Here is a 13,100-nt window from a genome sequence, read left to right as displayed (position 1 = left end):
TTCCGTTATCTAAGTGGAAGCCATTCTAAATGAACAGAGAGCAAAGTTCTAAAGGAAGGGCCACTTTCTGGCTCACTTTGTGAAGGTCAGACCATGATTAAATAATATTTTAGATTTTTTAATATGATGCCCACACACAGTTCCCTCTTCAGATTAAGGACAACCTCAGTCTCTACCCCAACCCCGCTCCCTACCAAATCCCAAAGGAAGGATGTAAGGGCATGAGTGAAAAGTGACAATACCTGCAGCCCGGAAATCGCCGTGGGGTATGGGGAGAGCGCTGTGGAGCCCAAATTCCTTCCGAGCAGCGGGGTCATGGGCGTGCTGCTGGTTGTGTGGGTGGCACGCCAGTACGCCTCCAGGTACTCTCCCAGGTGTTCACAGGCATCCTCCAGCTGGTTCTCATCCAATATAACATCAAACATTTCCTGCAAGAAACATCCATTTTATTTACACTTCATGTTTTAGGCAATGGAGCCTAAAATACTACTTAATGCAGATCATAGTGTGTCTCACGTAGCAAATATCAGATGCCAGGGGCTCTGTTGGCAGTTTCTGAAGTCAAAGTCAAGTGAAGAGCTGCAGAGCTAACCATGTGCAAACTTGGACATTGATGTAAAAATGGGAGTGCTCATTAAAAATTTAGAGCTGTCATTATTTAGAAGAAAAAGATGAGGTAAGCACAAAGGTGTTATAAGTAGAATATAGTGAAAAGATAATGTATTCTCAGCTTTATCCACATCTTCCTATAGAGTTGAATTATACTTAGTTCAAATATGAGAGAAGCAATTAATGGTACTGAAAGAGGAGTTCTAAACTGTTTTGGGTAACAATAATATCATTGGAATACATACTTCAGCTCCCCAAGTAACTCTGTTGAAGGGAATAATATTTACTTAGATAATTTTCAGAATGTTTATGAAAACGACATTATCTGTCTCATGATAAAACAATATGGAAAGAAGGTTTAGGGTTAATATTAGAAAATCATTACAGTGATCATCACATTACAGTGATTTCTGCTAACAGAAGATCATTGTATGAAATCTGGGAAATGGTTAAGGAAGGACAAGAACCAGGAGTATTTAATGTGGGAGGGGAGGGGTGTCACACAAGAAGGAACTGGTGCCCATGTTTCTGGCAGTAACAACCTCATCTGGCTTATAATCAAGAAGCATTCTTTTACCCCAGAGGAGCAGAGTGGCCCCTCTGTCAATGCAGTGTGATGGGGCACACAGACAGAATACACCTGGGACACAGATTCCCTGGAGGAACAGTCAGAAACCACAGCAAAGAGAAAAGCCATTCCATAGGTAAGTGAAAGCACACCCCAACTACCAACAGCTGGATCTGCATCTTCTCTCTCCCACCACCTCCACCGCCACCCACCTGCTTTTATAAGTTTTTTTAAATCAAAATAAGAACCTCCCATTAATGAAGCAAACTGGGTTACTGCATCAGCAGTAATACTGTGTCTGGATTGCAGGTCAATGTCAACTGGATGACTTTGAGTGGGTGGTGAGTCAACAGACTCACTCATTCATGTGAGGGCTTTCTGGGGCAGAAGTCACCATGGAAACAATCTCTCCCCCAACATTTACTATTTGAATCTCTTCATCATATTATTCTTTTTAAAAAACAAGATTTTATTTATTTATTTTTAGAGAGAGGAGAAGAGAAGGAGAAACAGAGGGAGAGAAATATCAATGTGTGGTTGCCTCTTGCACACCCCCTACTGGGGACCTGGCCCACAACCCAGGCATGTGCCTTGACTGGGAATTGAACTGACAACCCTTTGATTCACAAGCTGGTACTCAGTTCACTAAGCCATACCAACCAGGGCACATCACATTATTCTTTACTGAACATTTTGACCCTGAATAAGATGACCAGTCCAAACTGACTACTGTTTGAGAAGTCTCATCTGATTCAACTCACAGGAAACCTTTCCCCCACAAGAACATCTATTAGTAGATTTCTGATGGTTTTCTTCATATTTTATTAATTCATCAAATATTTACTCAGTATCTATTTTGTGCTAGGCACTGTGGGTATACAGTGGCAAAGAAACATATGCTCAGGAGCATACAGTATGGTGGGAGAGACAAGTGTTAAAATCCTTAATGAGCTATGTCACACGGGAACCTTAATTCAGAACAACAAAGAGACTGAGTCAGTCAATGCTTGGAGCTGCAGCTTAAAGTTCTAGACTTGAAAGAAGGCCCAAAGAGACATGTAAAAGTTGAATTTATGAGGGAGGAAAAATTGTGAGTAAGTCAAAGAATTCTATCTGTAGAGATAAGAGAATAAAACAGATAAAGAGAAGCAAGGACACAATGGAAGAAACAGACTACATGGCCCATGAGAGACTGGGAAAAGAGCTAGTTTTTATAGTTTCATGAACATATATTTCTTCAATAAATCTCCTTTTCCACTAAAGTAACTCAAGTGAGTTTCTATCTCTTGCAATTAAAAGCCCCCTCTGTCATTAACGTTTCAACAGTTACTTTACAAATATAGAGCCTGAGAACTGACCATAATGCTCTGACATAAACACTGCATTCTCCGACAGCATTGCAGTGCTAACTGGAGTAGGACCAGAACTGCCCTACCCCAAAAATCACGCACAGACCTGGACTGAGACAGATGATGCAGGAAGAGGAGGAAACTGACCACCACGGAAGCAAAGGGCCACTCTAGGTTAGAACTGTTGGCAAATTCTAGACTGTATGTTGTGTGGTGTCAGCTGTTTATGTAATTTTATTTAAGCTAACTGTATAATTCAGTTACATAGGCCTCACTCTGTAATGCAGGTTCTCTCCTACGTGTAATCTCAGTAAGCCATTTGTGTGCTTTCTTAAAGTTACAGAGTCCTGCAGAGACACCTGAAATGAGGGCCCTCACTATCACACACAGCCAGGACTGCAAAGCCCAGATGGGGCAAAATGAGGTCGGCAGCACCTACTGCTGAATGGTATTTGATTGAGGCTCACATCCACTTGACTGCCCACATGCTACCTTGTCATGGCTGCAGGCACCACTAAACATACGCTTAGTTACAAATAATTTCAATAAAGTATGTCTCTGTGCTAACAGACAGACATTTTCCATCTCGGCACAGGTCTGTTTGCCCAAGGCTCAGTCATTTCCAGGAAATGATGTGTGTGCAGTGCTAAAACAACAGCTCCATGGTGGAAGATCATTTGAAACTGCTCTTGGGCTTTCAAAAGCACAGAGGAGAGCAAATTTCAGCTTCTGAATGAAATACCATGACTTAGTTTCAACTAAAAATTTTACAGCTTGTATATCTGTGATGATTTTTCTTTTGAATTGTTTAGGAAATAACACAGCTGATTAACCAGAGTGTTAGAAAGTGAGTGTAATGGGAAAAAAATTTTAATTATACATGAAATTCAAAGAGAAGCAGCTCAATGAATTATGCAAGCCAGCTTTGCCTATTTTTCATAAACTTCAAAGGTTCAAGTCCAGTTAGCAGCTTACTGTGCAGAATGTGAGGCCTCTGGCGTGGCTGCGGTTCTGAGAGCTACCTAATCAGCAGAGGAGGGCGTGAGCAGCAGGCCAGTCAGGGCGGGGAACAGTTAGGCACTCAGTGGAATCCTGCCCTTGGGGCCTGCTGGAGATGGGGTGACTCAGAGCTGTTTTCAAAGCACTGCCACGGTAAGTGCCCCTGGCGTCCTGGGTCAGGGTATGTTCTTCAGCTGAGGTGGCAGAAATAATGTGGCCACGGAACTACAGTGAACAACGGGGTCCAAATAAACCATTGGAAAAGCAACCCTTTTTCTAGATAAGCTCTTTCAGAAAACTTAAAAACCAAAGCATTTTAAATGACAAGACTGAAAAACATGCCTCCAGCTCATCTAGTGGTTCAGAAAATGAAAATGACGGGAAGAAAGAAGGTGAAAGATTGAAGCTGAATAAAGTGGAAATGACGACCTGCGATGTCCTTTTTAAAAACTGTAAGTACACGCACTTAGCGATCTGTCCAGTCCTCCAATCCCAGAGCATCCCAAACTCTCCGCAGGGAAGGTGCCTGAATTAGGGCAACCAACTGCCTTGGTTTGCCAGGGACTGAGTGGGGAGTTGGGACTATTACTGTGAAAATCTGGAAAATTAGGGAAGAATTGGAATAATTGGTCATCCTACATTTTACAGAAGACAGAGCACTTCTTACACTGAGAATTCTAACAGGTTCTACTTATCTCTTTCACATTCTTTTGGGAGGAAGATAGAGAGAGAGTGGGCAAGTGTTTCTTTATGACTATGAAATACATATTTCCTAGAATAGAAGGGGAATTTCACTAAAACTAATGTTATCTAGGAAGTTGCTATTGAATATTTTAAATAAAAAGTTTATAAAACTTAGAAATTAATTTTGCAGTTTAACTTTTCTTTAGGCTGGTGCCTTACTGAATACTAGCTACCTGGGAGATTAAATTTACACACTCTCTCCCACGGTGTAGACATTGCTTTACATGCATTTGTTGTGCATACACAAAACCTCACGTGGGAGAACTTTCCTACTTCTAAGTGGAAAAAGAAATAATAGGGGTGAGAATCCTTTTATTTATTTCTATTGGAATATAAAAATCCTAAATCTGCCACCATTTAAAAAGAAAAGACCGGAAAATACCATTCAGTAAAATAAAATGGCTGAATGGCAAACATGTAATGCTGATTACAAAATAACCACCCAGTGTTTCTTGGATATCAAAACTGCATTCTTTATATTACTAAAGCTTTTTAAATCCTGAGTACTTAACTCACTGCTGGTCAACTAGTGATAGGGAACAGGATGATTAAGTTACGGGATTTTCCAAGATTTGGGGGGTCTTGCAGGGACAAAAGAGAGCCCGCCAACATTATGGGGCTCTAGCAGTTAGTCTCTGGCACGGCTTCCACTTCAGCAAGCTAACCTGGAAAGATAATCAGAATTCTTGCCACTAATCGGAGGGGACAATGTGAAGGCAAAGAACATCAGTGACTTCGACCCCTGCAAGTTTCTTTCTTTTAACAACCTGTGCTATCACTATGACCCCAGCCACATTTTCCTTCCCACACCGCCCCGTCCTGTCCACTTCACTCCCTCCACCCTTAGCCTTCAGAGAGTATAAGGGGATCTACCAGTGCTACTCATTGTCTGTAGAAAAGGCACCCAGTGCTTCTAAATTCCTGCTAATGCAACCGGTAAGTCAGCATGGGTGGGCAGGAGTGAACTATCCCTAACTCCCTAAATTCAAGTTGAGTGGCCTAGTGATGGCAGCAAGAGTAGTATCCTTCGGACGGAGAGAAACAAGATCCTATGTGGCCTTATTTCGAGACGGAAACCTCTGGAATCGATGACTCTCTTTTTCAAAAGCAGTGTTATGAATTAAACTACGAACACGCAGAGGCTCTGTAATAACGAATGCACCACCGGGGACAGCATTTCAAACAGATGGGTGAATCCACACAACTTTAAATAATTTAAATAAAATGACTGTAAAAGGGCCATGGAAAATGACTACTGTGATAGGAATACGATCAAGGACACTGGGCACTATCGTTCACCTCAGAGGTCTTGTGTTTAATAGAATAAATCTGAGTCCATTCAGCAATGGAAAAGAAAGGGTGATAGAGGAGAACTACTACGGTTACTGTAACATTAGAGGTTTGCCAGACTCTTCGGAGGACATGAGCTCCCCTCTTGCAGAAAGAGCGATCAATGTCATTTTACCAGCACAAAAAAAAAAAAAAAAAAAAAAATTACAAAGCTCAAAGAGCCTCTGGGTCAGCTTTTGGTAACATAAGCCACCTTGTAACTAAGTAGGATTAAAGGATTACATTTCATTTATAGATTCAATTGTCTGCCTATCTGCTTTTCTCACCATGTATTACGTAGCTCCTATTACCATAGTACTGGGGCAATTGGAACTTTGGCTTTTTTAAAATTACTATTTTCAAATTCTCTGAAAAGTAAATGGGTAGAAACCAAATGAAATCTAACAATATACTGTACAGATGTATATTATAAACACAAATTCAGGCTAGTTATATAATAAGGTGTATGTGAAAAGGGCTCGTGGGTCCTAATCTCATAGGTCCTTTGCCGTCTGTACCTCACCTTTCCTTCTGTGACTCCAGAGTGGGGGAGGAAGGAAAGGCCTCCTTCTTCCAGAGAAGAAGTATTCAGAGCCCAGCCCCCATCCCCACTCATCTTTCTGTCTGTGGCAGATCAAAAATGGCCACCAAGTCTTTGACAAGTCCTGTATCCAGATGGAGGGTGTGTCCCCTCTCCTGGAATCTGGGCAGCCTCTGTGACCCCTCTGACCAGCAGAAACCTGTGGAAGTGATGCCGTGTCACTATCTAAGCCCAGGATCTAAGCCTGAGAGTCTGGAATACTTGCTCTTGGTGCCCTGGGAGCTGCCACGTATGAAGCATGGATCCCTGTTGGAGAGATCCCATGGAAAGGCCCAGACACCACACAGAGAGGCAGAGGGGCTGACTGGGCCCAGCCTTCCAGCCACGCCCGCCGAGGGACCCGGTCAGCCAGCAGCTGGATCCCACCAACTCAGCTGGTGGTTGGTTGAAGTCACTAAGTTTGAGGTAGTTTTTTGCACAGTAATAGATAAATAGAACAGTAATAGGTAACAAGACAGTAATAAATAACTAGTTTTTTGCAGAGTTACAGGTAACTAGAATCTTGTCCTGGATAGAATAGAGGTGGCCACGTGGGTGGGCTGCTGGCACTGAGCCTGCCTCCCGTTCCCATAGACAAAGTTTGACTGGACCGTTCTGACTCATTAACATATTGTCCATGGCTGCCTGCCTGCTTGTTACAAAGGCAGAAGTGAGTCATTTTGTGAAGACCAAATGGCCCACAAAGCCTGAAATATTTACTATTTGACCCTTTACTGAAAAAGTTTTAGAAGAAGCCTTACCCATGAAACCCAGGGGAAGCAGTTTGCCACCCCAGAATATGTAGTTTTGGGGGATATTGATTATTTTAAACTGGTTATTTTTAAGAAATGAAGGTCTGAGGAATAACCTATGATCTGATCCCTAACAGCTTAAACAGAATTTAGATAGAGGACCTGGACCTGCTCCAGGAAGGGAAGTATCATCACAGGTAACTAAAGTTTAATATGAACTAGGTGTGAGTGGCAGGGAGGAATGCAGTAAGGCCCATTTGAATGAAGTCCTCTCTGCAGTCCATTGTTAAAGATGGTCCAGCAAACATTTGTTTACCAAACATTTGCTTCTTCATCTCCATATGAATTGTCTTCCTGCTCTTTGAAGTCCTAAACCACACCTCACTTTCTTTTAAGCTTAAAATGGCATATAAGATTTAACTGCCAGATTTGTCCTTGGGTCCTAGATTTTTATGGAACCCCTGATGTACATACATAATTAAATTTAGTTATTTTCTCTTGCTAATCTGTCTAATGTCAATTTGGTTATTAGACCAGGCAGACAAACTAAGAGAAAAAAATGGGGGGACTTCCCTTCCCCACAAAACTCATCATTTCTCTCCAGGAGAATATGTGATAACCAGCCTGTTGCCATTCACTATCTAAATTTCTGTTAAAGAAGGCAGAGATCTTATGCTGACTGTAGCCAAGGTAAGTGGAACTTTGAAAGCTGGTTCACCTCTCTTGGTCCTAGTTCCCTCATTAGTAAAAGGAGGAGGTTGGACTAGATCAGCCCTTCCCTAAAGCATTCTGTGAAACACTAGACCTATAGGATGCTCTATGGAAAAATGGTTGTACAGTCAAAATTTAGGGGAAGCACTGCACACTATTTGACTGAATAAAGATATAAAATGCTCAGTATTAAGGCTTCTGCAGTTTACCTTTGTTTATACAGTGTTTTTTTAAACATTCTTGGTATCGGGGCCATTTCTTTATCACACCTGTTGACATTGTGTAGTACCCACATTAGGAAGAACACATTCCAGGAAGTACTACACCGGGTTCTCCTAAAGGTCCCTTTTTGCTTCCACAGTCCCAGAGTCTAGGATTCATTGTTTTGGTAACAGAGAGTCAACTGCTTTCAGTGCTCTTCTAGACTTCTCTTCGCAAAGACTGCTGCCTTTAGCTTCCTAGCAATGTGAGACTTTGTGTAATTTGCTGACATTAGAGATTGAGGATGCAGTGGTCAATTAAGCAAGTCACAAATTCTCCTTGAGGAACTGAAATGACACAGTGATCACAAATTTTGGAAGACAATTATAATTATGGTCTTGAAATAAAGCAGGGAAAAATCAGACACAGTTTTGGATTACTCCTAGTTTTTAATAATCCAGAGATTTCTTCAGGCATGTCAACATTGAGTGTACAATTCCTTATTCACAAACTAACAAATGAACATGTTTCATAATGTAAACAATATTTTAAAATATTAAATACAAGGCAACCTTGTTCATCCAGACTGCTTGTTTAAAATTCCAGGTTATTGGAGACTTCCAATCAAGATAGAAGCATAGGTAAACACAGCTCTCCTTGTACAACCACAGTGAAAATTACAACTAAACTACAAAACAACTACCACCCAGAATTGTCAGAAAATTGAGCTGTATGGAAGTCTGACAACCAGGAATTAAAAAAATCACATTCATTGAGATGGGCAGGGAGCCATAAATGTGGAGACGCAGAGACAGGGAGATGTGGAGACACAGATAGGCAGAATAAGTAGTCCCACACCTGTGCAGGATGGATAAAAACCAGGAGGGAAACCTCAGGGGTAAGGGATCCCAGCCCCACACCAGGCCACCCAGCCCAGGGTTCCAGTACCAGGAAGACAAGTCCCCATAACTTCTGGCTATGAAAATCAGTGGGGGTTGGGGCAGCAAAGGAGACTGCAGGATTCTCAGACTTCTCCTCTTAAAGGGCCCAGAATGGACTTAGGACTATGCAGACTCACTTCCTGTGGGCTCCAGCACTGGGGGCAGCAGCTGGAAGGTCACCAGAGGTACATGGGGAGAAACTGCAGTGTCTGGCATCAGGGTGAGTGTTGGGGGACAGCTTCCTCCCAGACAAAATTCTAGAGGCCAGGTAGCAGCCACAGTCCCCTTTCTGAGTCATCCCCACACAGGGTCACAGAGTAGGGACACCATATTGAGATTACATCAGTCTGGTTCACACAGGTTTCCTGACCCTGGTGATTACCTAAAGCTCCACACCATCCAACCTACAGGTATGCTTTTCTACAATAGGTCACACTATTAAGACAGGGAGTCAAAGCAGCTTTACTTAATACATAGAAACAAACAGGGAGGCTTCCAAAATGAGGAAACAAAGAAACATGACCCAAATGAAAGAACAAAACAAAACTTCAGAAAAAGACCTAAACAAAATGGAGATATACAAGTTAGCAGATGCAGAGTTCAAAACATTGGTTATTAGGATGCCCAAGGAACTCATTGGGTATTTCAACAGCATAAAAAGACCCAGCAGAAATGAACCTTACATTAGCTGAAATGGCAAAGAGAAAGAACAAGCAAAAATATTGAAAGAAAACTTCCCTAATTTGGTGACGGAAATAGACATGCAAGTCCAAAAAGCTCAAAGAGTCCCAAACAAGATGGATGCAAAGAGGACCATACCAAGTCACATCACAGTTAAAATGCCAAAGGTTAAAGATAAACAGAGAATCTTAAAAGCAGCAAGAGAAAAGCCGAGAGTTACCTACAAAGAAGTTCCCATGAGACTGTCAGCTGATTTCTCAAAAGTAACTTTGCGGGCTAGAAGGGACTGGCAAAAAGTATTCAAAGTGATGAAAAGCAAGGACCCACAACCTAGATAACTCTATCCAGAAAAACTATCATTTAGAATGGAAGGGCAGATAAAGTGTTTCCCAGGTAAGGTAAAACTAAAGGAGTTCATCATCACCAAGCCATTATTATATGGAATGTTAAAAGGAATTATTTAAGAAATAGAAGATCAGAACTATGAACATTAAAATGGCAATAAATTCACAACTATCAATAGTTGAATCTAAAAAATAAACTGAGCAAATAAACAGAACAGAACAGAATGGAGATCATAGATATGGAGTTCAATTGGAGGTTTATCCATTGGGAGGGGGAAGAGGAATAATGGGGGAAAAGGTATAGGGATTAAGAAGTACAAATCAGTAGGCACAGAACAGACAAGGGGATGTTAAGAACAGTATAGGAAATGGAGGAGCCAAAGAACTTACTTTCATGACCCATGGGCATGAACTATGTGGGGGGGACGACTGCTGGAGGGAATTGGGGGCACTAGGTGGAGATGGCAATGGGGGAATATTGGGACAACTGTAATAGCATAATCAACAGAAATATATTTTAAAAATAAAGTAAAATTCTAGGTTATCTGACTAATGCTGTAAAACAAGGAATTTTTATCCTGCTGAGAGACAGTGCTAGGGCAAGGCTCTCTTCCCACTGTATGAGGTTGTCTGACGTATCTGACATGGGGACACATCCTAGGAGGATCTGGAGAGGTCACTGAGGAGCAGAAAGGGACCCCTAAAGCAGTGTGTGAGAGCCTGTGTTCCCCAGAAAAGGGAAGGGTGGAAGGAAATGCCAGAGGCTTTGGGACTGAAATTGCAGGGCAATGCCCTGATAGATTTCCACACCTGTGGGTAAAGGATAAATAAAACTGTCACTCAATACATCAGGAGGAAGCTTGCAGGGAGCTTACGCAAGCAGAGTGAAATGTTTGGACTGAGGAAAAGACCCATTTGTTTCCAGCACACATGGAACTTCGGGGCCAAAGAGTTAAATGGAGCATAGGCAGAGTTGCAGCCCTTCTCCTGCCTGCCACTCACATGTTTGGGGCCGCCTGGTAGAAGTCAAGTCCAATGAGCTGGGCCACACCCCAGGGAAGCCTGCCCTGGCAGCCACCTATGGAATGCTGCAATATCTTGTGTGCCCAAAGGACAGTGCGAGGCTGTGACCCTTCTCTTGCTAAGAGATCAGCAGCCAGAGACCTCACCAGCCCTGGGGATGTGAGAAGCCTCAAGTGCTGGGCCCTGAGGACAAATCCCCTGATGACCAGGTGCAGAGGTTGGCAGGGCCTAGGCCATAGCACAGGAAGCTGCGGTGAGGCAATGGTGGCATCCGCTCCAAAAGCATAACTCCAGGAAGGGAGCATGAAGCCAGAGAGACATCCACATAGCATCCTTGTGCCCTAGAAGGACAGATAAGGATGGAGCAGGGTTTCTAGACACTGTCTCTGGTTCTCTGGGAGCAGCTGGGTTCTTTCTGTGTTTTCTGGAAGAGATTGGCCTGGAATTGGGCGTCTCCTGCTCCCCCAAATTGGGCAACATTTCAATAAAGACCTTTTCTCTTCCCCACCAACTTTTGTTTCATGCTTGTGTTCAGCATCAGACACCCGAATACCACTGTGCTCGGTAACACTAAGACAGCTCACAGAATTATTTGCATTTAGTATGCACATATCTTTTCTTGCTTCCAGCTATTTCAGACCCAAGGATTGCATTATATGCACTTGTTAGCAGAAATACGTTGTATTATATACAACTCTCTCAGCAGTAAGATTCCTCATTTTAATAGGACATCAGTATTTTCTCTAGTAATTATTAGGAATCAATGTTAATAAACTCCATCTCATAAAAAGATCAAATGAACAAGAAACAGGTTAAGTTCACCTAAAATGTATATCAAGGAATGAATTACTGAGACTTCTTATAACATGATTACCAAAACTTGTGCATATATTAATCTAATTCAGTGGTTCTCAACCTGAAGTGATCCCTCCCGGGGGCGCATTTGACAATGCCTAGAGATGCTGTTGGTTGTCACACTTGAGCATAGCTAATGGCCAGAGATGCTACCAGACATCCTACAGTGCAGAGGACTGCCAATGAAAAATTATCCAGACTAAAATGTCAATAGCACTGAGTTAAGGAACACTGATCTAAACTACTCTTTTAATCTATGAGATTTATGACTTACCAAATTGTTTGTGAAGAGTTGATTTAACAAACTGTAATCACATTAGTCCATATACTCCTTGAAGGCAGGGACATGCCTTTGTATCCCTTACCCTGGAGAGGTAAACAGGCCTAATACTTAAATAATGTTTGCTGAGTGTATTTTAATACTTGCCAAGAAAGTTACTTGCAAAAGAGCCACATGGAGCTGAGATGACTAAATATTTGAAGTCTGTCTCGTTCAACCACATGGAGGCATGGATGTCATGTCCTCAGACATGCCCACTGGTGACCTGTGGAAGTGTCTGATCTTGATGCTTTGAAATAATGAAGAAAGATATCATCTGACTTGATGTCTCTTACTTTTACATTCTCCTATTCCCTGGCCTCCACAACCCACAGGGATTCAATAGTATCTCTATGCTGATCACTCCCAAAATCTAGACAGAATCAGAGTCTTAGGGATGAGATACCATAGTCATATCTTAGCTTACCATACCCATAGCCTTCACCAGAGGAGATTCCTTCCACAATATATCTGCCATCTATTCATAGAGCCTACTCTACCCATCCCCTGAAACAAGGGCTCACTACTTAGAAAGCCAGCCCGTTGTTTTTGGCATTTCCATTTGGGCAGGCTTGTGAAATGTTTTTCTCCTGGGGGGTCAGTCCGACCATGCAGACTAATGAAATTAGACAGTCCTACCAGCTCTTAAGTCCACTCAGACCTGCTCCTGGAAACTCCCACTAATCTTTTTTATTTTCATTTTTTGAGGTAGCATAACTTATGGGAGTTTTATTTTTTATTATATTTTATTGATTATGCAATTACAGTTGTCTGGATTTTACCTTTGCCCCCTTCACCAGGCTCCCCCACTCTATGAGGAAATCTCCACACCATTGTTCACGTCCATCAGTCATGAGTGTAAGTTCTTTGGTTCCTTTTCTTATACTGTACTTTATACCCACATGGCTATCCTAAAACTACCTACTTGTTCTTCTTAATCCCCTCACACTCCAGACCCATTCCCCCACACCTCCCTCCCATCTGGCAGCCATTAAAACATTCTCTGTATCCGTGAATCTGTCTCTGTTCTTCCTGTTTGCTTAGTTTCTTTTTTAGATTCAATTATTCATAGATATTTACTGCCATTTTACTGTT

The 13,100-nt window shown here is 42.1% G+C and overlaps 1 protein-coding gene across 5 annotated transcripts in view; it reads right to left on the bottom strand.

Annotated features, from left to right (window-relative positions):
• CACNB4 (calcium voltage-gated channel auxiliary subunit beta 4) overlaps positions 1-13,100 on the bottom strand; it is a 244,066-nt gene that overhangs the window by 5,474 nt on the left and 225,492 nt on the right. For all 5 annotated transcript variants that reach the window (XM_028509409.2, XM_028509410.2, XM_028509412.2 and 2 more), the window contains one exon: positions 243-428. In XM_028509409.2, coding sequence (XP_028365210.1) covers positions 243-428 — 186 coding nt within the window. The remainder of the gene's footprint in view (positions 1-242; positions 429-13,100) is intronic.

This window comes from Phyllostomus discolor, chromosome 4, assembly GCF_004126475.2.
Source record: "Phyllostomus discolor isolate MPI-MPIP mPhyDis1 chromosome 4, mPhyDis1.pri.v3, whole genome shotgun sequence".
Classification (NCBI taxonomy): domain Eukaryota; kingdom Metazoa; phylum Chordata; class Mammalia; order Chiroptera; family Phyllostomidae; genus Phyllostomus; species Phyllostomus discolor.
The sequence above is the reverse complement of the archived record's forward strand: the minus strand, read 5'-3'. Positions and strand labels throughout refer to the sequence as shown.